Source organism: Alligator mississippiensis, chromosome 2, assembly GCF_030867095.1.
Source record: "Alligator mississippiensis isolate rAllMis1 chromosome 2, rAllMis1, whole genome shotgun sequence".
NCBI classification, from domain to species: Eukaryota; Metazoa; Chordata; order Crocodylia; family Alligatoridae; genus Alligator; species Alligator mississippiensis.
The window spans coordinates 5200472-5224144 of NC_081825.1; the positions used below are offsets into that span (position 1 = coordinate 5200472).

The 23673-nt window shown below is 45.1% G+C and overlaps 1 protein-coding gene across 2 annotated transcripts in view; it reads right to left on the bottom strand.

Moving 5' to 3' along the window:
* The window catches only part of SFXN5 (sideroflexin 5), a 196478-nt gene that overhangs the window by 170009 nt on the left and 2796 nt on the right, over positions 1-23673 (bottom strand). For both annotated transcript variants that reach the window (XM_006261298.4, XM_014597100.3), the window contains exon 2: positions 9315-9383. In XM_006261298.4, the coding sequence (XP_006261360.3) occupies positions 9315-9383 (69 nt within the window). The remainder of the gene's footprint in view (positions 1-9314; positions 9384-23673) is intronic.

Consider the following 23673-nt stretch of genomic DNA (forward strand, 5'->3'; position numbering starts at 1 on the left):
GGCGTTCTCCAAATGAAAGAGCTTCCTGCAGCGTGTTAACAGTCTGTCCAGGTTAATGTCACATGGAGTAAGTTAGCTTTATAAAAATACTTGCTGATCCCCACTGCTTCCCCTGATGGAGCTTAATTACACAGCAATTAAAAGTATTATTCCAATCATTTTAACCTCACACTTTTCAGAAAATAGGCATTGCACCCACCAAGGGGTTTCTCATGGCCTAGAAGACAAAACTAGCCAGGCTCAAGTCTCAGCGATAGCACATTTTCTGCTTATCGGAAAAGTTTGAAATGTATTGCTGCCAAGAAAAGTTTAATCGGGGGGGGGGGGGGGATATAAATATATATCAATCATTAAATAAATTATCACATAGGGATTCTCTTTAAGGCTTACCTGCAACATTAACTAATGCTGACACCTAGATCTCCACTAGATAGTTTCTCATGTTTTTAATGAACCGACGTGGGTTTTGAACTTAAAGATCAGCATAGTCTAGAATTGGAGAACAGAAACCTCAAGTCTTCTGTGCCATTTCTTGTGCAAAGGCTAGGTACTGTCTTGTTATTTCACCACTTTAAAAAGCGCAGTTATAATATCATATAATGCTCATTGCCTGCCTCACAGGGAAGATAACTATTTGAAAGCCTTGAAGAAGCAAGACCCTAAATAAGCATTAAGAACCTGCATCCTCAGAAGCCCAGATTTATTCCAACAATGCTGTGATCTGGAAGTGTAATGTTCTTGCAGTTTTGGTGGCTGCATAGTCACTTTCTCCTTGAAAAAAATTATCAGTGGGCTGGACAAAACTGTGGGTCAGCGCTGTTGCATCTAGAAGCATGGCAGGGTAGTTGCTCAAGTCAAGTCAGTCCCAAGGCCACTGCAACTGTCAGGGCACCTTAGATGCTGCAGCACCCCCAGTTGAGTTGCTGGGTATCACTGGTGTTTCTTCGGGCAGAGTGACCTGGTGGTGCCCACCTCCTCTCCAGGTATGGATGGCCATTGGCTTGCAAGGAGCTCATCCGCCCTTCGGCAGGCCTTGTTTTTAGTCCTGCTGGGTGTCCACACACCCTCCTCACCCAGGCAAGCCCAGGTGGGGGTGCTGGTTTAGTTGCTGACAACCCAACCATGGACCAGGCTGTACTGGTTTACATGGTACCAGATAGCAGACCAAGCAGGGCCTGGCCTGACAGGTGGTACTTGCTCAACAGTCCAGAAAATGGGGAAGGGGAGGGGAAAAGAGTGCTGACTGAAATCACTAGGAAAATGTAATAGTGGACAAATGAGCTTTGATTATTTTCTCCCTCAGAGCGGGCTTCTCCAAGACACAGCAATCCACTGGCAACCTGGGAAGAACCCCAAGCCCTAGATGCAGCCATCTGTCAATAGGAAGAGCTTTCCATATATGGTATCTTCATTAACTTTTATTTTCTAGATTTCCTACGCAACTTACACTATAACACAGAACTGAATGTCTTTTCCCTAGCTGCACTCAGAGTATTTCAAAGCAGCATAACCGACACATAAAGGGCAGTGACTAGGCAGACCAACAAAGCAGGTTTTGTGCATATAGGAGCACTTCATCTGATCCATGATATTAATAGGTGTTTTCCCAGGATGGATTCTCGGGTGAGAAAAGCATTAGTGTTGGCTTCTTGATGCACTCCCAGCGGCTCAAAGCCTCAATCTAATTTAATCCAAAAACATTAAAAGGAAGGGTCAAAGCATTTCTTTTCTGGGAACCTGCCAAGGAATCCCTGCAAGGCTGGGATATGATAGGGTCTGGTCAGCATGCTTCCTCGGAGGGAAATCACATCTTACTAATTCATGAGACTTCTTTGAATGTCAGTCAATTTGCATAATTTATTTTACCTTTCAAAAGGTGTTCGATGAGGACTCCAGAGGGTGAGAGGGTCAAGTATTGTCAATCAAAAACTTGCAACAAAAGCAGAAAGAGAAGAAGCTAAACTACCAATTTGTATCATGGGGGAAAAAAAAACAAAAAAAAAAAGGTTAAAAACTGAATGTTTCAAGGTTTGGTTCTGGGTCCAACCCTACTCAACATATTACCAACCTGAGGATGAGGACAAACAGTAATGTAGAAAGTTTATAGTTAGCACACAGAAGACTGAGACACTTTGGATGGACTCCATCTAAGCTCGGGGACTGGAGAGCAGATGTATTTATCAGTGCTGAATTTCAGAGTAATGCACTGGGGGATGTGGAAGTGGGAGGAAATGGCTGTTCCTGTGTCTTCTACCATATATAGGTTCTATGTATAATGTAGAATATTTTTTACGGCTAGCTAAATGTTCAATTTAAGATGCCATGTAGCAGGGCCCCCTGAAGGTCCTGGACCAGGGCCAACAAATCAGCTGATTACAGCTCTGGCTCCAAACCTCTGGATATCCGTCTTAAAATGTCCAGTGAAAGGGGAGCTTGGAATTGTGATCCCAGGATCCCCCCTGCACGGGCAAGTAGAAAGGGCACAACTGGGATCTTATTTCTGATCCCCCTGCTGCCATGCACGTGTGGGACTGGGGATCATATCCCACTGCACCTTGAAAACAAGGCACGCCAGGAGCCCTGTATTTCTAAATCAGCTGTATTAAGTCTAGGAAGAAACCTGGTCATACCACGGATAGCTCAACATATACCACAGTGAAAAAGTAATAAATGTTAGGATCACAAAGGAATGGACTGGAAATTAATATAAGAAAGTTTGTGGTTTTTTGTTTTGTTTTGTTTTTTTAAATATAAAGGAATCAACAATTTGCTCTCATTTGGAGTGCAGTGCTTGGCACCCCACCTTCAAATAAGAGACCACAGATTTAAAAAGGGGAGTACAAATAAAAAAGAGATGGGTATTAAGAGACATGGACAAGGTTCCATACGAAGAGGAAGTCTTCTAATCACAAAAAGATGCCAAAGCATAACTAAATGGGCTGGAGAAGGTACATCAGAAGTTTTTGCTCCGTCTCAAGAACCAGGGGCATGCAACAAGACCAAAATATTATGAACTAAAAGCTGATAGGCAGGAAGTATTGTGTCCTGTGGCAACGAGTTCCACAGCCTTCAGACAAGCCATCAGGGTGGATTAAAACCCATGATGATCATTTTTAATGATGATTTTTTTTTTTTTTTTAAAAGAGGGATTTTTTTCTTCATTTAAAAATCAGATTTTTAAATTTATTTTTATTTAAATTATAATTGTTTTGGCTTATTTTAAAATAAGCCATCTTAAAACAAAATTTAATACAGCATAGACTAAAGCATAAATGTATTATTTTTTTAATAGGTTATACCATGTTGAATCAATGAGCCTCTACTTAAAAACTCTGGAGTTAAAGGCTGATTTTCTTCTATACAAGAATGGGGGAGGGCCTTAATTTGAGGTCAAGCTTTAAAAATATGGTGCAATATTCATGCATTAGGGGCTTGACCCTGCAAGGTCTATATTGGCTGATCCTCTGCATCCAGTGAAGTCATCACAGTCGCTGGACACCATCATGTGTACTCCTTTATCAAGATTATCCACTAAGCCAACCTGAATAGTATCAAATTCCTGTTTTATTCTCTCAGCCTGAGCTCTGACTAGCTTAGCTCTAAAATTATGAATGTTTATGATTCTGTACCCATAATGGAGACTTATTCTCCAGCTCAGGGAAAAACAACCATCTGCTCAGTAACTACCAACCCCCTGCTTCTGAATGATTCTGGCCAATTCACTTAAATGGCCTTTCTTGGTCCCTTTGCATATAAAGTTAATGTTTACATCTGGGTATAAGTGTCTCTAAATTAAAGTACTGCAACACACAAGGCCAAGGGGTTATACCAGCAGGAATCAATTGTGAGCAGGGAAGGTTTCTAGAAAATTTTCCCCAGGGTAACCTGAGTAACTGGCTTAAATCCGCTAACCACAGTTAACACTTCTAATTCTATAACAGTTAATACTAGTGTTTAATAGATTACTTAGTTGCAAACATGCACTCTGTTTTGATTTTTTTTTTTAAAGTTTCTATGTCCAAATGAAAGTTTTGTTCAATAAACTCAAACTGTTGGTTGTGTGTGTTTAATTAAATTCAAGTTGCCAATTTATTGCAGCTTGACACAAATACGAGCAAAAAAAAGTTAATCATCTGGTGAACACACATATACTTCACCATTTTATAGCATATTAAAAATGTAGGATTTCTGAAAATCCAAATATTTGTGTGTACCCAGGAAATGTATATAACAAATCTACTGTAAAAGACTACCTGGTTGTAAATCGACACGTTTTAATTGTTGCAATCAATGAAAAATACACCTTTCCTTAAAAGAAGAAAAAATACAAAGGAAAAGCTGATAAAAAAAAAATGAATATATTTAATCAGGCTTTTAAATCACCACATTAAGTCAATGATTTAGATCTGATTGATTTAAATCAGTCCAGTCTGCAGGCCAAACTTCAAGAGACTCAAAGAGGGATGGGATATCTCTTCGGACAGCAAGAGATGTTAAAGGGGGGTTGATTTAAAGATGACTCTGGCCTCTTCTGGAACATAGCTGTACCAGTTTACTTGCCCCAGTCATGGCTGTCCTGGCCTTAACTGTCTTAACAGCTATAAATGTGGCCACCTGCCCCCACCTCGCTAAAAAGCCACTCCATGCCTTGCATATATTACCTTATGTGAGAGGTGGGCAAAATATGGCCCATGGACTGGATCCAGCCTGCAGCAGATCCCTCAGGTGCCACTGTCAGCTCTGCTGCCACCACCCGACCTGACCCCACTGCCTGGGCACCCTGGCCTGTCTACCCTGCATCCACTGCCAAGGCAGCCATATGGAGCAGGCAAGCAGATGGGGAGCAGCATCCAGGAGTGGGACAGGTGGGCAGGGGCCAGGGCTGGGATTACGGAGTGGTGACCGCATGGGGCTGGGGCCCAGGGCAGACTTGCAGGGATGTGTGGGGGGCAGATTGCAATGGGCACCAGTTCTGCAGGCAGGGATGTAAGAGGAGCATATCACAGCCCTGCCCCAGGACCTGGCTCTGCACTGTTGCCACAACTTGATCCCAACCCCCACCCACCCATCCCGTTCCCAGACCCCGTTCCCAGACCCAGCTTTGCTCCTGCTTCTGGGTGCATCCCATCCACCTGCCCAAATGCAGCCTGCATGCAGGGGTCCTGGGGTAGTCTTCATGCAAACCCTGCCCGACAGCCCACAAACAGTGGGTGTGGGGCAGACAGGATCGGGGCCAGACAGAATCAATTATCCACCCCCATCCTGGGCTGGGTCAGCACTCTGTCAGCCTGCAACAGCTCACCAAAACTCCTTAAGTGGCCCTTCAACCCAAATAATTGCCTATCCCAGCCCCTCTGGCCCTAGCCTGGTCTCAGCCGTCAAGTCCCTTACTTTCTGGGCTATTACCCTCAGCCGATGAACTGCTTGACTTTGGCCCACAGTCTGCTGGGTCCCAGACCCAAGCAAGGCTGTGTCTTTGCTTCAGCCCCTTCTCTCCTTATGCACTGGGCCCCTGGCCCCATCTTGGCTCTAGCACACACATCTCACTAGGTCCCAGATCCTTGTAGGACTCCATCTGGGCATCAGCCCCATCACACAGGACCCACGCGCAGGACCCCTGGCCCCATCTCAACACTAGCTTATGCAGGACCCTGGCAGGGCTCTATCTGGGCTTTTGACCTTTACGACATGGAAAGCCCCACCAGGCACCCCACTCGTGGTCTCCACACCTATCGGGTGCACCCAAACCTCTGGTCTCCTGAAGCTCCAGGTCCCAGTCTCCCTCCAGCTTCCCTGGATCCCTGGGCTAACTAGGTCCCCTGCCTTCTCAGCAACTCTCAGGAGTGCTTTCCTCTCCTCAGCTCAGGGCCAGACTGACCATCTGGCCCTGGACCTAGGCTTGAAGCATGCTGGCCTCCACCCCTTTCTGGGCACCTGACCTCAGACTGATCCAGGGGTTTCTGTTTAGCCCATTACTCCTCCTGCAGCCTGCCCAGCTGTCATCCATTTGCTGCTTAGCTTACCCGTTTGTCAAAGCACAGCCTTTGTAACATACTGAAGGGCATCTTGCTGCAGATAACTGCCTGAAGCTCTTCTCCGCATCTGCTCTGACTCTTCTTTCTCTGCAGATGACCCTACCTTAGCAGCCTATTCTGCACTGCAGCTCTCCAAGGCTGCCCTCCTAGTCTCTAAACAGCAGGAATTAGGAGACCTTGCTACAACTAGTAAAAGGAAATAATTCCTGCCAGGGATTTATTTCTAAAAGTTAGGAGCTTAATTCAATTTCCTTTTATGTGCATGTTCAGATATATAAACTCTCTCTCTCTATATACTATATACACACACAATATAGAGAGAGGTTTTGGATTTTTTTTTAATGGTTTGAGGGGTGGAAGGAGTTGGATCTCTTGGGTCCATTTCTGATCTTACTTAGACAAGTAAATAAGGAGCCACATGTCTTTTTAGTTCATCCAAATCCTTCCCAGTGTGAGTTTCCCAAAGCACATGCAGCACCATAGGTCTCAGACCAGACTTGACAAAAGTTTCCAAAGCTGGGCATGGACCAAGCTGCTGTGTCTGAGTCCCAGGACACTGAAGCCATGTGCTGTTCCACTTCTTATACAGTCTTTTTCTTTGGCCTGTCTAACGCTAGTTTTGGGCACCATTACCCCAGGACACAAATGGGACCTCATGGTCCCTCTGCCTCTGGCTAGCCCCCCCAGTCAGAGCTGATTCCCCCAATACTCCCTCAGTTTGGTTCCTTATGCATGTCATTTCCTACAGCAATACCCTCATGAGCACTCTGGTCTACAGCTGACTACTCCAGGGACATGCCAGTTGAAGCACACAGACTCTGCCAAGGTCTACTTGAGAGAACAGGAGAGATAAGATACAAGTCTAGACAAGACGATCACACACCTACATAACACCCCTGACTCATTCTCCTTAGCACTTGAGCACTCTCTGGGATTTGAATAAAGTCCTCTTGGGTGTTGAAGTCCGCATCTCCCTCATAGCTTCTCTTTCTGCACATCCTTTATTTATTTGATTCCTATGCTACCATCCCCAGAAAAGGCTCAGGGGTAATAAAAACAAGCTAAGTCATAAAAACAGATAAAACAGTTTCCCAAACAATACTGCCCAAGCCACATCTTACACTGCCTATGAAAAAAGTCTAGGTTTGGGCTCGGGTGGGCTTTAAGGAGGAAGAAGTTCCAAAGCTGAGGAGCAAGTACTAGGAACAACCTCACATGTACTCTGGCCACGTGAACTTGGTGCACAGATGGTACAGGCAGGAGGATGCTCTCTGCTGACCTTAAGGATCACAATGCCTTCTGCTTCTGGTCTCCTTCTCTATAAGAAAACAGCCAATGGGAAAGTCTCTTCTTTATAAATGTCCAGTCCCCTTGATCAGATGACCTCTTCAGTCCAGGTGATGGATGTCCCCATCAGCTACCCACCTATTTGGGCAGACTGCTTAGCCCTGTGATACCACCGCTCAGCATTTCATCATAGGGAGAGGTAAAAAGGGAGCAGAAAAGGTGCTTTCTTTGCAAACTCCATTTTGCTTGTGGAGACCATCACATGTGGGGCGTTCACAGTCAAACTGGAATTCAAAACTTGCACACAATTCCCAACTCATCCCCAAATACACATGGGAAAAGGAATCCTTGAAGTATGCATTACTTTGCATCTATTAACACAAACTTTGGTGCAAAACAGCCACAGGATCAGGCCCATCATTTGAAGGGGGTTTTATCCACTGCTTACATTCCCATTAAACAACAACTCAAGTTTCACTGAATTTTCAAGCCATCCTCTCTTCCAGTCCATTTTATCTTGCTAGTTTAATGGCTTGCAGAAACCTCCATGCAAGCTGCAACTCTCTCTTTCTAGCAGGTTATTTCCATGGACAGCGTTCCACACAGAGAACATCGACTTTTGAAAATTGATTTCATATTTCATTTGGACTTGTGTTTGTATAAGTGAAGCTATAATCTTCAATTTTATAGCACAAGAGCTGCAGTATTATTCTCTGTGGTGTTCTTGGGCAAACATCCAAAGGAGAGGAACTTTCCAATATATCTTAGCCTCATGTTTTTGAAGAAAGCCGATCAATTCTAGAAGAACATTTAAAAGCCTACCAGGTATGTTTTCATCAGGGTATGAAAAAAAGACAAACAATTAAGACACGCCATGGACACTAATGGATAGTTTAGCTGCTAATGTACAATGTAGCTCTGTACAAGGCACTGAAAATTAAATATATACCTATATCTACATCTTGTATTGGATAGCAAAGTAGTTGTCACTGAAAAAAAAAAAAAAGTATGCATTTTTTATCGTCTCATCCTTTGAACAGTGGCATACGGCACTGCTTAAGGTAAACCAATTAGAAACATTTCTTATGAAAAAAAATATATTAACATTTATGAAATGTTATATGCAAAAAAGTCCATGTCAATATAAAATTAAATACACATGAGCCAGAAAAGTTAACCAGGATAATTACTGTGTAGAAGTGCCAGTTTCATACTCAAAAAAAGATTTGATCCTGTGCATCTTCATAGCTACATCTGTTAACTTGAATGGCAAAAAATACCTTTTTTACTAGGGGTGTGATCTACTTTCTGTTCTGACTCACACAGCATCAGCAGCACTGTTAACTAAGCTCCAGTTGCAGAACATTTATTTCAGGCAATGATGCACGACCCAGCAGAGACCTCATTTGAGTTGCAGATCCCTGGCTGAATCTGTGGGACTGACAAAGCAAGCACAGCTTTTTTCTCTCTCTCAAAGCAAATTTAATTGGATCTGGAGTCTCAAATGATCAACAAGGATCACTACAATTAATTTTGTACAGGCATTTCTCCCAAATAACTGTAACAGATTTTGTCAAGGTGGATTTGTGCTCCTCTTGCAAGATGTCTTGAAGCAGCTTTCTACATTTTTTTTAACCTTAAAACCACCAGGAATGTCACATCAGCTCTTCCCTCATTGCTGGAGAACCTTAAATAGCTAGGTGAGGTTTGTAACAAGTATTTTTACTTCAGCTGGCTGGACAGGAAGAACTGGATTCAATTTCCTGGCTTTTGTGCCATTGTGGAACAATCCTGAATTGTGCTAAGCACCCAATGACATCCTTAGCACTTGATACAACTGGGCCCTTATTAAGGGAACACCACTGATGCTTAAATGCAAGAGTCAAAATCATTTTCTTTTAAACCAAACTGAAAGGACACAATGGCCCCCAGGTCCTATGTTCCCATCTAAGAAATGGTACTTTCAGAGATTAAGACATGTATATTCATTACCTCAGACACGAAGAGAGTGCGTGGGTCAATGATATCCAAGAAATGCCGGAATCGTCCATAAAACGAAGTCTGGAGAACAGGGAGAGAAAGACATGGTTGGAAAAGGGTACTCCAGGGCATTATGGAAGGCTGTAAAGGGATGAGCATGAGCGGGTCACCCAGCAAAGCATGCCTTGAATCTGGCATCTATGTCACTAACAGGAAGTCAAAATGTACGGGTTTTTTCCAAACGTAAGGCAGATCTCTCCTCAGATTTATTTTTCTCTAACTTGTCCCCTAAAGAGCTTGAGACTAGAAGGCACCAATCTGCAAGGGACTTGCAGGATCGGGACTTAAAGACTAGCGTTATGTTGACATACTAGAGCCAGGAAACAAGACAGAGGGCGTGTCCACAAGAGACACGCAATGCCCATTGGATTAATTCTACTGCACATTAGCGTGGCTGGCAAAAACCATGCTAATGCGCAGTAGATTAGCCCAATGGACGTTAAGCATCACACAAAAAAAGCATTCATCTGTGCTAATGAGCAGTGGTGATGATTATGGCGCATTTAGTACCTGCTACTACAGGTACTAAACTTAATGCGCTATAAGTACGGAGCATTAATGAACGCGTAGATGCGCCCAGTCTTGACCACACCGAGCAAAGTGCACGCTACAGGTGAAGTTAATTAAAGTTCTCTCATTTTTAAAGTTCTCTCAGGTGACCGTGATAAAAAAAGTTACTGCCAAATCCTTAGCAGCTTAACACTAGACTGCTGTCTGGCCCAGCAAGCACCAGGAACAAAGCAGCAGGCATGCCGAAAGCCATTAGAGAGCAGTGTCTCCATGCTTTTCTATTCCAGCAAAGAAAGAGATCAGCCTTTCCACTTCAGGCATGCACTCCAGTTTTGGAGGGCTGACTTTTGGGGAAACGGTGCATGTGGTAGGCAAGTAAATACAGAAAGTACTAAAAAGGTTTTACAGGGCTGCAGGTTTCACTAATGCTGGTCAGGGTGCACAAAACTACTTAACCAAGTACCATTTTGGCACATGGCTAGAAATCAAAAATCGTAACGGTGCATGTGGCACCATTCTTTTTGGAGACTACAAGTCTTGAAAATGCAGTGCTCGGTTGGGAGATAGTTATCCAGCCATTTTCTACATGGAAACCTGTAGCATCTAGGGCACATCTCCATACCAAACACTAAGATCTGAACACATTAATAAAAGCAAAATGTTTCCTAATTGATGTGAAAGGTAGGGAAGAGAACAGTACATGTGTTGGAAGGAAGATGCTCCTGTATTTTTGTGTGTATTACAGGACTTCCAAGAGACCAACAAAAACAGGGTCCCACTGTGCTAGCCAACATGAGCAGTAGGAAGAACAGGAATTAAGCAGTCTTAATGTGTGTGAAAAAGGTGGGTGGAATTGGATGGTTTGTTCATATTTGTCCTTAGGCTCTTGAATGGGACATCCAATAAAAATGCATGCTGGCCACCTACTCAAAGCCCAAACATGGCACAAGCAGGGCAAGACACGGTCTCACAGGGACTATGACATGAACACCTGCAGAGATGAAAACGCTGAGATTAGAAAAGCTTCTCACAACATCAGTGCGATAATTATGATAAGTTCTCCTGCTGTCAAATGAACAAGCTGCCCTTAAAATTATGTTCAGCATTTTTTTTTTGCTCTTTAATGTCCGGATTCAATAACTCCTACACTCCAGTGGCTAGCAGAGCCCCCAGCAAACATCTCATGATGCAAAACCATAGCGTGAGATTCAATGTAGCTATTCATATATACACTCTCAAAATACTTGTGTGAGCCAATGGCTGGTTTTAAAAGCAAGGAAGACTTAAACTGAGCAGTAGGTCTCCTCAATAAGCAGTAGGCTTGGAATCGTTAGCAGGAAATGTTTCTATTAGTGAACTCAGATACCCCAGCAGGGATCAGGGCCCCATGAGGGGTGCTAGACATACAGGCCGACAAATCTCTGGAGAGCGTGTAATACAAAGACAAACAGAAAAGCAAAGGTAGGGAATGAAGACAAAAAAACATTCCCAGAAAGAAATACAGTGAAAAGCTGGCATGATTTTGTTATGCATATTGTCGCACCCTTTCTCCCAGCTCCCAAATTAGGTGGACACCTACTGACTCTGCTCTCCTATACAGAGGACACCAGTCCCAAACACAGGGTTTATTGAGCCGGATGGACTTTGAACGCCGGTTCCTGGTCAGCCGCACTCTGGGAAGTGCTTGAACACCAGGGCATGGCGTGTGCTGAACGATTCAGCAGCAGTCCCAACATCAGTGCTTTAAAGGACTTAGTCGAATCCAGGCCAAAGTGCACCTCCAGCACAGACAGGCTGCCTATTTGTTCAGCTCGAAGTGCAGACAGCTGCAAAAAGCCAGAGGGCTAAAGCTTTTACAGGGGAACTCACCAACAACCATTCCCTTTCCCCCCTCCCACCGGGGGAATCCAAGAGGGGAAAAAGCAGCATTTGCTCTAGCCCTGTGGTTCTCAACAGGGTGCCGCGAGCCCCATCCAGGGGTGCCACAGCATGAGTCCTGTATTGGCCAGGCTGAAATGTCATGCATGCAGCCTGCACTCTTCCTACAGCCTCTCTCGGTCCGACCCCAAATGGAAACAGGTGCATTGAGCAAGGGGGACTGTCCTGTACCCCTCTGTTCCCAGCAGGAGTGCGCGACATCAAGACCAGGAAAGGCTGTGCTCTGGCCTTCTTGCTGTCCACCCGGACGGGTCAGATGGGACCCTGCAGCAGCCCTTTACAGTGCCTGGACACTTAGAGCAGCCTAGCTGAGAAGCACGGAGATAGATGGAGGAAGCACAACAGTGGCACTGGACCATGGGTACTGCCAAATTCAAAGGAGTTGTGGAGGGGTGCCCTGACTCCGAACCAGTTGAGAACCACTGCTCTAATTCTTCCTGAGCTTGGTTTTCATCTGCTAAAGTCAGGGCTGTTGTCACTGCCTATAGTTAAGGTCACCCAAGTTTCCATTATAGGACACTGTTTTCAATTGCCTATAAAACTTTGCCAAATTTTAGCCACTTGGGCTGAAGCATCCCACACCAAGCGTTCACTTCAGGCAGAATTTTCTTTTTTGTTTCAGCCTGTAAGGTTCAGGGTTTTACAGAAGGAAAACGGGGAAAAACTAGGTAATTAACCCCTGCTACGAAAATGCAGATAGCCATTTCAATGAGCAACAGTCTAATCCCTCCATACTTTTCATGAAGGACTGGAAATTCAATGGATTATCGCAATCTATACATACTCAAGGGAGGCAAAGTAAGGCTCCAGAGGCAACATTAAATTGGCACTTCCTTTGAGACCTTTCATTTTGCAAGGCTGATTTAAACAAACACAAAAATCTCACCATACACAATTTAAAAAATAATCCAACTATTTTTTTAGAAAAGTTAAGATCTTTAATTTTAATTTTTTGTTTTTGTTTTAGGACAAGATTTTTTTTTAAAGAATCTGAATTTAAGAAATTATGCTCAGGCCTATATTTATTTTAAACTTCTTAAATGTTTACATACATTTTGCTAAATATGAGATTCAGAAATTCAGCCTGAATAAAAACAAGGGTGAGGATGAGATCAACTAGTTGTAAAAGTATAAAGAATGGCTTAGGTAACCTAGGAGGTGGGAACTTTTTTGAGGTCTTTAAATAAGTGGGAATTTAAGATCCCATCCCTTTCTCGTTGGCATATTTGAAAGTTTTCCCAGGCCAACCTGAAATAATCCATTTAATTCACTGACTACAATTAACCCCACTATTCTATAAGTTGTTTAATTGTAAATAAGAAATATATTTTGATCAGAGATGTTTTAAATGCAGTAAATATTTAAGTTTGTTTTGTTTAATAAAATATAGTTTTATATGCGGCTGCTGTGTGTATAAATCCCACTTAACATGCTAACACTTTCTGCAAACTATGAGCAAAAAAAATGATCTGGCACATAACCAATATCGTACTAGAAGTATAAACTTAGTAAGAGCCTGAAAACATGCCACCTTAGGACTCCTTAAGCAAGTTACATGGTCATAGCACGCTCTCCAAGGTCACAAAAACATGAACCAAATCTAGTGGAAGAGCACTGTTTAGGTATAAATCTATGCATTTTGAAGGGTTATATCAAATCAGTGGGAACACAAATCTTTCCTTAAAAAGAAAACCAGGAAAGTACCACCAGGAAAGTTGACTGAAACTGATAATTAAAAAATAAAAATCAAAGCTTTCTATTAGGCGATTAAAACAAAAAAGAAAAGACAAAACAACCCTCTCTCCACAACTTAATTTGATTGTAGTGTATTTTTAACGTGTTGTTCTTGTACTGCACTCATCACCGCAGAACCTGAACACTTCCCAGCTGTTCATTAATGAACTGCATGTAACAGAAATTAGTCATGTCACTTTTTTCCTCTCATTTGCGTGTACCATTTTGCTGTCAGGTTTCTCCCACTGCTCTTCCTTCTGGGTTGGTTAAGCAAAGCTTTAAAAATCAGGGAAGCCATTCAGACAAAATGTAAATGTGCATGATTTAAACAAGATAATGGTGGGGGGATTTTTTACAAGTACCAGGCCACGATCTCTCCAGAGCCTGAGTCATCTTATGTCTGTGCAAATGCTAGAGGACTGAACAGCAGTACTGTATGTCCACGTTGTGAAGGTATAAACAATACGGTGCAAGGCAAGGGATAATTCAGCCCTCCTCTGCATGTTAAATGTGGATATCAAACAAAACGTGGATATCAAACAATACATGCTGTCATTCCAATAACTGTAAATGCTACAAAGAAATTACAAGGAAATCAAATTTTGTTTTTAGAGGGAGCATAGAGTCCTCTCCAGCCGATTTGTTCCCTTCACTCTGAAACCAGCCCACCCAAGTTACCCCTTCTGCTACCCCTTTCCATGTTACCCCTATGCTAGCGGTTCTCAACCTTTTTATATTTGAGGCACCCCTTCCCAGCTTTAAATGTGGCAGCATTCCCACTTGAGAACCACTGTTGTGCCATTTTAGCTTATCTAAATGGTTCTCAACCGGGTGCTCGCAAGTAAGTCTGCCCCAAACACATTATGCACAGTTATGCTGGGAAGGGCTGCAGCACATGCATGCTCTCATGTCTCATTAGGGTTCTTCAATAACCCTAAAGCAGGCAGGAAAGATGGCTTATGCTACAGCCCTTCCTGGCCTGACCCTGCATAGCATCTCCCGGGAACTGGTGTGGGGCAGGTAGAGCTGTCCCACGAGCCTGTTTCTGGAAGAAGCATGTCTACACCAACCCCAACAAATCTTAATCCAACCAGTTTCCAATCCTTGCAGGCTCACAACGTCATTTTGCATGCAAATGTTGAGCACTGGGACCCCACTTGGAGTCATGACCTCTGGCATGGAAATAGCTCCCGTAAATCCCACAGAGCTGCAGACAAGTCCTTCTACTGCACTCACTACATGCTAGCGTATAAAAAGGGGCCACATGCACAACGAGGCGGCAAGCCAGAATTCAGCAGAAATCTGACTCTGAAGATGGACTTTCGCATAGAGGAGGTATAGCCCTCTGGCCAGGGAGCTCAAGAACCATCAGAAAAGTTCACTGCTCTGGGTGAGCCCATGGAGCTGAACTACTCTTGCCCCCCAGCAACATAAATCCATGCCCCTGAAAGTACGGGCCAGGATGCAGGGAGATGAACTCTCATGACAAACAGCGCCAAGTCCAGCAGGCATTTCCTCACGGGCCTGCCAGGGGACAATGCTGTGGAGAATCTGCCCCCCAAGTTCATAAAGACACTTTCATGGGGAGTGATGGATGATGTTGCTTTAAGACCATGTATTTTTCACGCTAACCATTGCACTCTCTTCCAACACCTTTGGAGGTGGGAATCCTGCCCAGTCTTTGCTGGCCAAAGGCAAGGCAAACATGCTGCTTTTCTGGGCAGAGGCTCAATGCAGAGACCAGTTCTTATGAACGTCCCTCCTCTCATCATGGACTCCAACAAACAGGATCAACTGCTGCTTTGTGGAAAGGAGGTTTTCCTGACGGACGAATGGCACAGGCTGGGTTTGCATGCTGACATGTCAATGCGAATGACCCACTTCCATGCTGCGTTAAGACTCAGGCTAGTACCGTACTGCCTGTACAGGGCGAGCTATTCAAACACCTGCTGCCTCTAAACTAAAGTTTCTTCAAAGCAATAGCATTCAGCTTCAGTCACTCCCACGTCCAGGCCAAGATTTTAAAGAGCAGCTTTGTTAATCAAGCATCTGAAGAAGTCGTAATTGGTGAAAAACACTTCCCCCTCATACACACAAACTTGGCTCCCTCTGAAGTAACCAAAACAAGCTTTTCTCAATCAAATAAAATGTAGCTCCAGGCAGAGAAGCAGCCTCGTTGCAGTCAGGTTAGATCATTAGAGGATAGGCATGGGTGTTAGAAGTCCTGAGTTTCAGAGAAAGTCGCTTCGTTCCTTTGTCTCAGTTTCAGTACAAGGAATCCCGTCTCTATTACACAGGCTTGTTGCAAAACTTAACTTCTTAATGCTGGAAAAACTCACATGGACAGAAAGCACTACTGAACCAGGAGCATCTTACATGAGAGTTAGTGATCAGGAAGAAAAAAAAAAAAAAAACCCAAAAAACAAACCAAAATAAAATTAATAAAAGCTTGAAAATTCTTCTTTTTGCATCCAGTGACTGGGATGCTTTCCCTGCCAGATCAAGGGGTAAAAAGTCTTCAGTTTGGGCAAAAAGCAAACTTTCATGTAAACGTAAAGTTACATTTCTAATACTCCAAGGCCAAAGGGAACCTTCCAAATGTGAATAGAGAGCAGCACTGTCTTACAGGCTGCAGACCAGTGATTCTCCATTGGGGTCCTGCAAGATCCTTCCAAGGGTGGCACAGCCCCTGGCTCCAATGCCACCCATTTAGCCTCTTGGGCAAAGAAGTTGTGTGAAAGCAAACCAGGGTGGGTGCTTACACAGATATGCCCACATCAAACACCAGATCCTGACCTTCAGCTACTGGGGCAGCTCCAACTTGGATCTAAATTTTGCTTCCCCACCCTAGCATCTCTACTTTTAATCAGCGTGCCTATTCAGCCATAAATACAGCCCCACCGCTCATAACAAACACATACCGACATTATGTATCTGGTCTAAGCCGTCTTCAAGCACAGTGCAGAACTTCTGCGTGAAAAGCAAGGGGTAAGTCGTCAGTAAGGTTACAAGGATTTAGTCCAAATTATACGCTGGCATTTAGGACCGGCGACTTGCTGCGTTCACTGAAGGATCCGCTCTGCCACCGTTTTCAGCCACGATTGAACAAGGCATTGCATCTCGTAGGCCCTGACTATAAGCTATACTTAAGGCGTGATTAACCAGTTAATCATGCCTTAAGTTGCGACACAGCTAAACGTTCAAACAATTAATGGTGTGATAAAACAAGAAGTGTGTAGTAACTTGGTAGCTTGTTCTTATCACACCATTAATTGAATGCGTGGCCAGGTGCTCCCCTGTGGCAGGGAGTCCCATCAGCTGCAGGGCTGGCAGTAGGGAGGAGGATGCTACCGCTAGGAGCCCAGTCAGCTGTGGGGCTCATAGCCACAGGAACCAGTGCAGGGGGACCCCAGGCTCCCTGCATCACAAATAAGGTGTAACGGGATCTAATGCACAATCCCACAATTGCATCTCATGCCATGTGTGTGTGGCATGACAGGGTGTGCGACTGTATGGACCCCCCAAAAAAAGAAAAAGCAAGAGTCTAGAACTCTTGGTTTAGAGAGGATACCTTTTATTAGACCAACTGAGAAATTGCAAAAAAAGGATTTTTTTCATTGTATGGGCCGTGCATTAGGTCCCAAAAACACCCAATCAGACTCGATCTCTGCGAAAGGTTTTGCCATGGATAAGACAAGACAGTTGACTCCAGTTGAGACTAAATGAATCAGAAGAGGTTTTCAACAAGTTTTCCCTTATTCTTCTCCTACCCTCCACCTCGCAACTAATGCTATTTGGCATTGGTCATCCCAGCTCCGATGCCACTTTTAAACAGTGAGGACGTGCCTCCGCTTCTCTGGTTCTGCTCCCAGACTGCCTGGGGGAAGACAGGCACTATGCCCAAGGCCCTAGAGGAGGGGTCAGCAACCTCCAGCAGTTAGGTTGCAAAGGGCAGCCCACGCCAGCAAGAGGTTGCCAAACCCTGCCCCAGAGCGTGCGCATACCTACATGCTGCTGGTGGCTGTGGACATCCATACAGCAGCTCTGCCCCCAGAAGGCAAAGCACTCCCTTGGAAGGTTACAGGTGCTGAAGGTATCGTGGCACCCAACAGGTGTGGGACACCTCACCAGCCTCTGCCAAGTCTGGCCCAGCTCAGCAGAGGTGGTGTAACTGATGCTGTAAAAGGAGAGATTGGTGGCTGCAAATGCGCCTTGGGTGTGAATGAATAAAGATGATGCACTGCAGTTGCACTAGTAGATGCAGACTAGTCCTCTGAGAACTCGGCGAATTAATATAACAAAAGAGAAACACTGATTGATCAGCTATCCCAATGCACTCACTGGTACTTCAGTATCTTCACTGTAAAACCCTTGCAATGGTAAGAAGCCCTAGTGGCAAACAGTCTGGGCTGACAACATCGTTTTGCTAAGAGGTTAGATGATGGATTTGTCTGGGATGGTCTGGATAGGGATGATCTTGCCTCAGGCTGGGGGTTAGACTAGATGACCTACGGAAATCTCTTCCAGACAGTTTGTCCGGTTCCTTCTTTGCCCTTCCGCTGCTAGACTGTGCAAGTTTCTCTCTCACTCTGCCCCCTTTAATTGGAGAGTCCTTCTCTGGCCTCTCTCCAGAGTCAGGCACAGAAGCCTGCTGTCAGCTAGGAAGAGGAATGCAAGGGTCTTTTATTCCATCCAAAAGCCTAAGTGTTAGTACAGTAATTCCGCTATCTACTACAATCATTTCAGTAGCTAATAACTCAGCAACTTACAGCACTGATCCAGGCCTGAATGCTAAGGTGCTGATGAAAGACCACATAGGGAACTACCCTTTGCCTTTTGCTTTCTCCCAGCAAATCCTGAAGCGCAACCGGGGTGCGGTAAATAGCACCACTTGCACACAGCAGAACAGAGATAGCTCTTCCCCGCAGCACAGCAAAACCCAAGTGGACAATCCTGGGCTGTTTTGCTTTGCTCTTGCTGCCTTGGCTACCTGCAGGAGCCAAGGTCTGAAGCTGCCCTGCAGGATCCTCCATCAGAATTTGGCTACCAATTTGGTGGGAGAGAAAGCCAACGCAGTGGTAGCGATTTTGTCTTGTGGAGCTGTCCACCGCAGAGTGCCAGGAGCTTGCTGTATTCTCATTTCCAATCGCTCTCCCACGCACACTTGTGCCGTGTTTCAATCAGCCGCAGACTGTCGTTAACTAACGCTTCTTTGACGAACATCGTTTCCAGCGGCCTGAAGTTCTGCCTGCTGCAGATTCCAGTAAGGAAATAATTGCCCACAATTTTATCTCTATGCAAGGAGCAGTTTAAAAACCACAATGCTAATAGATTTGCTTGACCTTCAGTGCTCGTCAGGTACCAAAAGAAAAGGCATGGTGTCTGGTTCCCATCTTATTCTTTTAGCAGCTGTCGTAGTAAACAGTTCACTGAAAGAAAAAACAACCTGAACAACACAATTTTGCTGTGATTAATTGAGGCTATTTTAGTATCCGTTCTCACCAGCCCACAAGCAGAGTTTAGGTCTGAAAAGTGGCTAGGAATATTAATTCCTCTGCGTGGCACAGTGGTTCATAGAGAGCGAGGGGGTGCATTACAGCTCCGATTCAATTAAATCACTGTGCTATAGGCCACGCGCGATCCAGCTGGCTTCAAGATAAGTAGCACAAGAAGGAAAACACTTCTTGCAGGCTCTGGAAATTTAGGGGGGAAGGAGGAGGAAAACGGATAAATGAGTAGTTGCAACACTTGGTTATCACCCTCTTTAGTCAATCACCTGCTCACCAACAAAAGGTGGGCTGCCGGTTTGGGACTCGGTAGGTAAGCAGAGTCAGGGGGAACCAAATAGTTTGGCTGAAAAGCAACAGGAGACAGAGCTTGCCTACATGCAGTCCTACCAGCCTGAGTGAAGGTGTTATTTAAAGCCAATTTCATTCATTAAGCCAGTGCAGAAGGCTGAGTAGACAAGACAGGCTTTAATTTAAAGCAGACCTCTTTCAGAGAAGTTTAAATCTGAAGAGGCTTGAGCTAAACAAAATAAGCCACTTCCAACCTCAGATAAGAATTCATACACGGGCTCACACTGATTTAACTAAACTGGTACAAGACAAGATCACAGAACAGTGTTTCCCAGCCCCTTCCAGTGACTCTACGCTGGCTTACACCGGCTAGCCTTGAATTTCTGTGCGATTCACGAATTCAGGTTGGCCAAGACCCCTCATCTAGGAGCTACTGCCAAGGAGACTGAGATCTGTAGTTCTCTAGTTTAAATCCAGCCCTAGCTGGTAGCAATAAAAAGGTGTCACCATCCAATATCTGCTGGGCTGGCTACACAAAACTAAGCTAGTAAAGTGAAGTCCAACAAGGTCAGGGTGAATCAGGCTCTGTGACGCTCTTCAAGTAGCTGCCAGAAAATAAACCGTACCCACTCTGCTCTAGTCAATACGCTTCAGACCCGAAATACAGCAGCAAGGACCTTCCAAGGCAGGGGTGGGCAATCATGTGGGCTGATCTAGCAGGGAGACTCTCTCCATGGAGACCCTACTGGATCCAGCCCATGGGCTGTACTTTGCCCACCCCTTCTCCAAGGGCATCCCCTACACCCATGCAACATCCTCAGTCCTAGGTCTGGAGCAGGGAGAGCAGGCAAACAAGTCTTATTTTAGCAGCAATTCATGAGCAGCACAGAGCCAGGTTAGACACAGGTCTTGTCTTCTGCGTTTGTTCAGAGCCACATTTGGACGTGACAGTAGCAAAAGCCTGTTGCCCTCCTGCCAGCCTCACCTTAAACAGCTTTTAGATACTAGGTTAATGCCCTTTGGTCATGGGCGCACACAGCAGCCAGGCACTTTTGCTACACTCGGGGTTGAAGTACATTTGAAGATGGTTTTAAGATAGAAACTCAGGTGCATATATAAAGCAAAGCAATTCAGAAGCCACATATAATTTGTGGCATAGGCTTTAAAAAAACAAAACAAAACAAAACAGTGCAAGAAGGATCTTCTCCCCATTGGCCCCATAATGCCTGTGGAAGAGGAGGAGCCTTATTTGCCGCATACATTTACAGACAAAGCTTTAATCTTGGAGGCCTTGAGTGAGAATTGGACTTTCACACTGGCTTTAAAATTTAATGAAGTATTTTATGGGGCAAAGTGCTCCTGGCTGGCAAACAGTTTGCGCCCGATCTAGAGCCTAGCTGCACATATTGCATGTCTTCAGATACAGGCAATGAGCTGCCTTTGCAAGGAGTAAAGATTGGGAAACCGCATGAACGAGAAGCTTGTCTGCTCCCAATGAGGCAGGTCCAGCACTTCCTGTGGGTGCTATCGAGGTCCTGTGTTCAGGGTCCCCCTCCGATCCCAAGCTGGAAACCTTTGATGTGCAGCCCTCCCGTTGTCTCATTTGTTGTCCCAAGCATTCAGGTGCAGCCCGCTCCTCCCAACACTACCACCAGCTTTGGACAGGGAGAGGGCTGTCTAAAAAATCAGCTTCTTCTCAATCTCTCCCTAAGTGGGGAGAGCTTTAGCTTTGCAAATGCCGAGCAGCCCTCCTGCCTATCCCCTTGAGTACTACAGCCACTGTGCTTCAGCACTCCTGAAGGAGAAGGGCCAGGGGAGAGGGTGAATGCATCTCCCCCAAATGCCCAGAAGCTTGCAAAGAAGAATTTTTTCCAACTATTTGAGTTGGTCTAATAAAAGATATCAGATTTACCCAAGGAACCTTGTCTGCCTATGTCCTTAGACCAACTCAAATAGTTGGAAAAAATTCTTTTCTGCAAGCTTTCGGACATTTGGGGGAGATGGATTCACCCTCTCCCCCTGGCTCTTGTCCCCCAGATGGGGCTTTCAAGAGGACTTCCATTCACTGAGGGTCTGTAACTGCTGGGAGATTTTACTATATCCTGTAGAGTTGCTTCTTCTGATGATTAACTTCCTTCTGGCTTCACTTACCTCAGAAGCAGGCCACTTTTGCCCAAGAGGCCACGTAACCTAGATCTGAAGGCAGCGAACAAATCCCAGCAAGGAAACTTGGCAGAGAATGGTTCACGATCCCAGGAAAGCAGGTGAATTGGAAAAGCAAGTGGGGAGAAAGAGGGGGATGCTTCATCACTTGCAGTGGTACAGATGGGCCTGGCGGGCTGCAGTCAGCAATGCTAAATTGTGTCTAACAACCTTCCCCGAGCTCCGAGAACGAACAGGGAGCACAAAACCAGCTCATCTCCCATGAACCACTTCCCGGTAAATGCAAGATCGTCACTTGAAGGGTTTTGTTCCTAGCAGGCAGTCTTTCCTTGGGTTTTGCCTCAAGGACACAGATTCTTAATATAGCTCAACTGTATCTCTAGCTTTATTCAGATTTCCACTTAAAAGGGCCACAAGTTTGTTGCTAGCCAGCATCTCCATGAAGAGACAGAACAATGTCACCAGAAAGAAGTAGGTTTTTAGTGCAGATCTCAGGCAATATTATATGACCATAATGATCTCTATTGCTTTATGTACGTCCCTTCACAAGCAGGCCCCTCCACCAAGGAACTCTTAACCCACATCAAATATAGCACAAGACCACCCTTTTGGGTAGGTCCAGGGAACCGAGAGGGGATTTAAAGAACAGCATTTCTCGCTGTTGGTAAGTGGATGCTCTCACTAGGATTTTTAACCACCGTCTCATCTAGATCTGCAGGGCTACCTGACACAGCGGGTAAAGCATTGGTGTATTATCCACGCTCACATGCAGAGGGTCTGTCTCCACCAAGCCCCCAGCTCTGCTGGAGCGTGAGCACACCCTCTGCCCATCCAGTCTCGGGCACCCTACCACACCCAAGTGCCCTCCCCTTAGGCACATGCCACTGGTTAGCAGATGTACCAGGGATCACAAGAATCAAGTCACTTTGGAAAGGGGTTGAAAGGGGAGGATGGTGGAGGTTCGTCTCTACTCCCAATGCAAGCCCGGTTTCTGCCAACCTAGGGCCCTGAAGCAAGGGAGCTTTTGCTGGCGTGGGAACGCGTCCACTGGCACGTGGCTGAACCCCACCCAGCTCCTTTCACAGCAGGCCCCGAGGAGGCGAGGACAGCTCTGCTAAAGTGCGTACGTGATCGTTAACATCCTGCCATACCCACTTCTGAATCCTTTGCTAAACATCGCTGCAAATGACAATCACTCCTTAATGAGCAGAATGCGCCTGGTTCTGTGCCTGACGGCCTGCCAAGTGTGCCTGGTATCATCTGTGGTGCCTATGAGGGAGACTGGGGAGCGTCTCATCCTTTTCCCCGTATTAAAGAGCCTTTCTGGTCAGCCTGAACACCCCGCTGTTTATTCAGACAAGCAGGTTCTTGGCACAGCAGAAACGCCGTTTGCTGCACATGAGTTCTTGCTGTAGCTCCCCAGGTCCCCTGCCTCCCCATCCTGGGTTCATCCTGCCCTTCCTTTGGGAAACAAAGCAGGGAAGCAGCAAGGTAAGTTTGCTTCTCAGATTCTGGCAGCAGGTGGTCATCAAACAACTGAACTTTGCATGATATCACGAACTACCCAAAACCAAAACCCAGTGCAGGGCAGCTGAGATCTGCAATTAGCAAGACAACTGGTTGGCAACTTTGCTGTCACACTGCGATCCTGTCCAGATTAAAAATGGGACAGCAAAAAAAAGTCTCTGGAAGCCTTATGGCCTTAGTGACAAGTTCCCAATGCTGGGAGGAGAGGGGAGCAGAGACAGAGAAGTCAAAGGAATAGGCAAGACTTGTCATTAACTCTTGGTTGGCTTGTTAAAACAAAACTAGCAATTGCTGAAGCATGCTCCAAATAATAAAGGATAATCACCTGTACCACAAGATCCCAACTGCTCCAAAGAATAAAACATTTAGGGTACAGTTACCAAAGAAGAAGTGTCTATGGTACAGCAATTGAGGGGATGTTGCTGTGATGGTCTAGGAGGGAAGAAAAATCTTGCAGGTGATCTTTACTTGGATTTGTATGAGACTTAAGAAAGTTTTTGTAGGCCAAATATTAACCAGGAGCTGGAGGAGACCCCAAAGAACAAAATCCACCCGTCTCTCTGCAGGAGCAAAACAGCAGGGCTGTGAATGCAACCCAACTCTTCCTGCTCCAAAACTAACATTGGCTTTCTTTGCCTCCA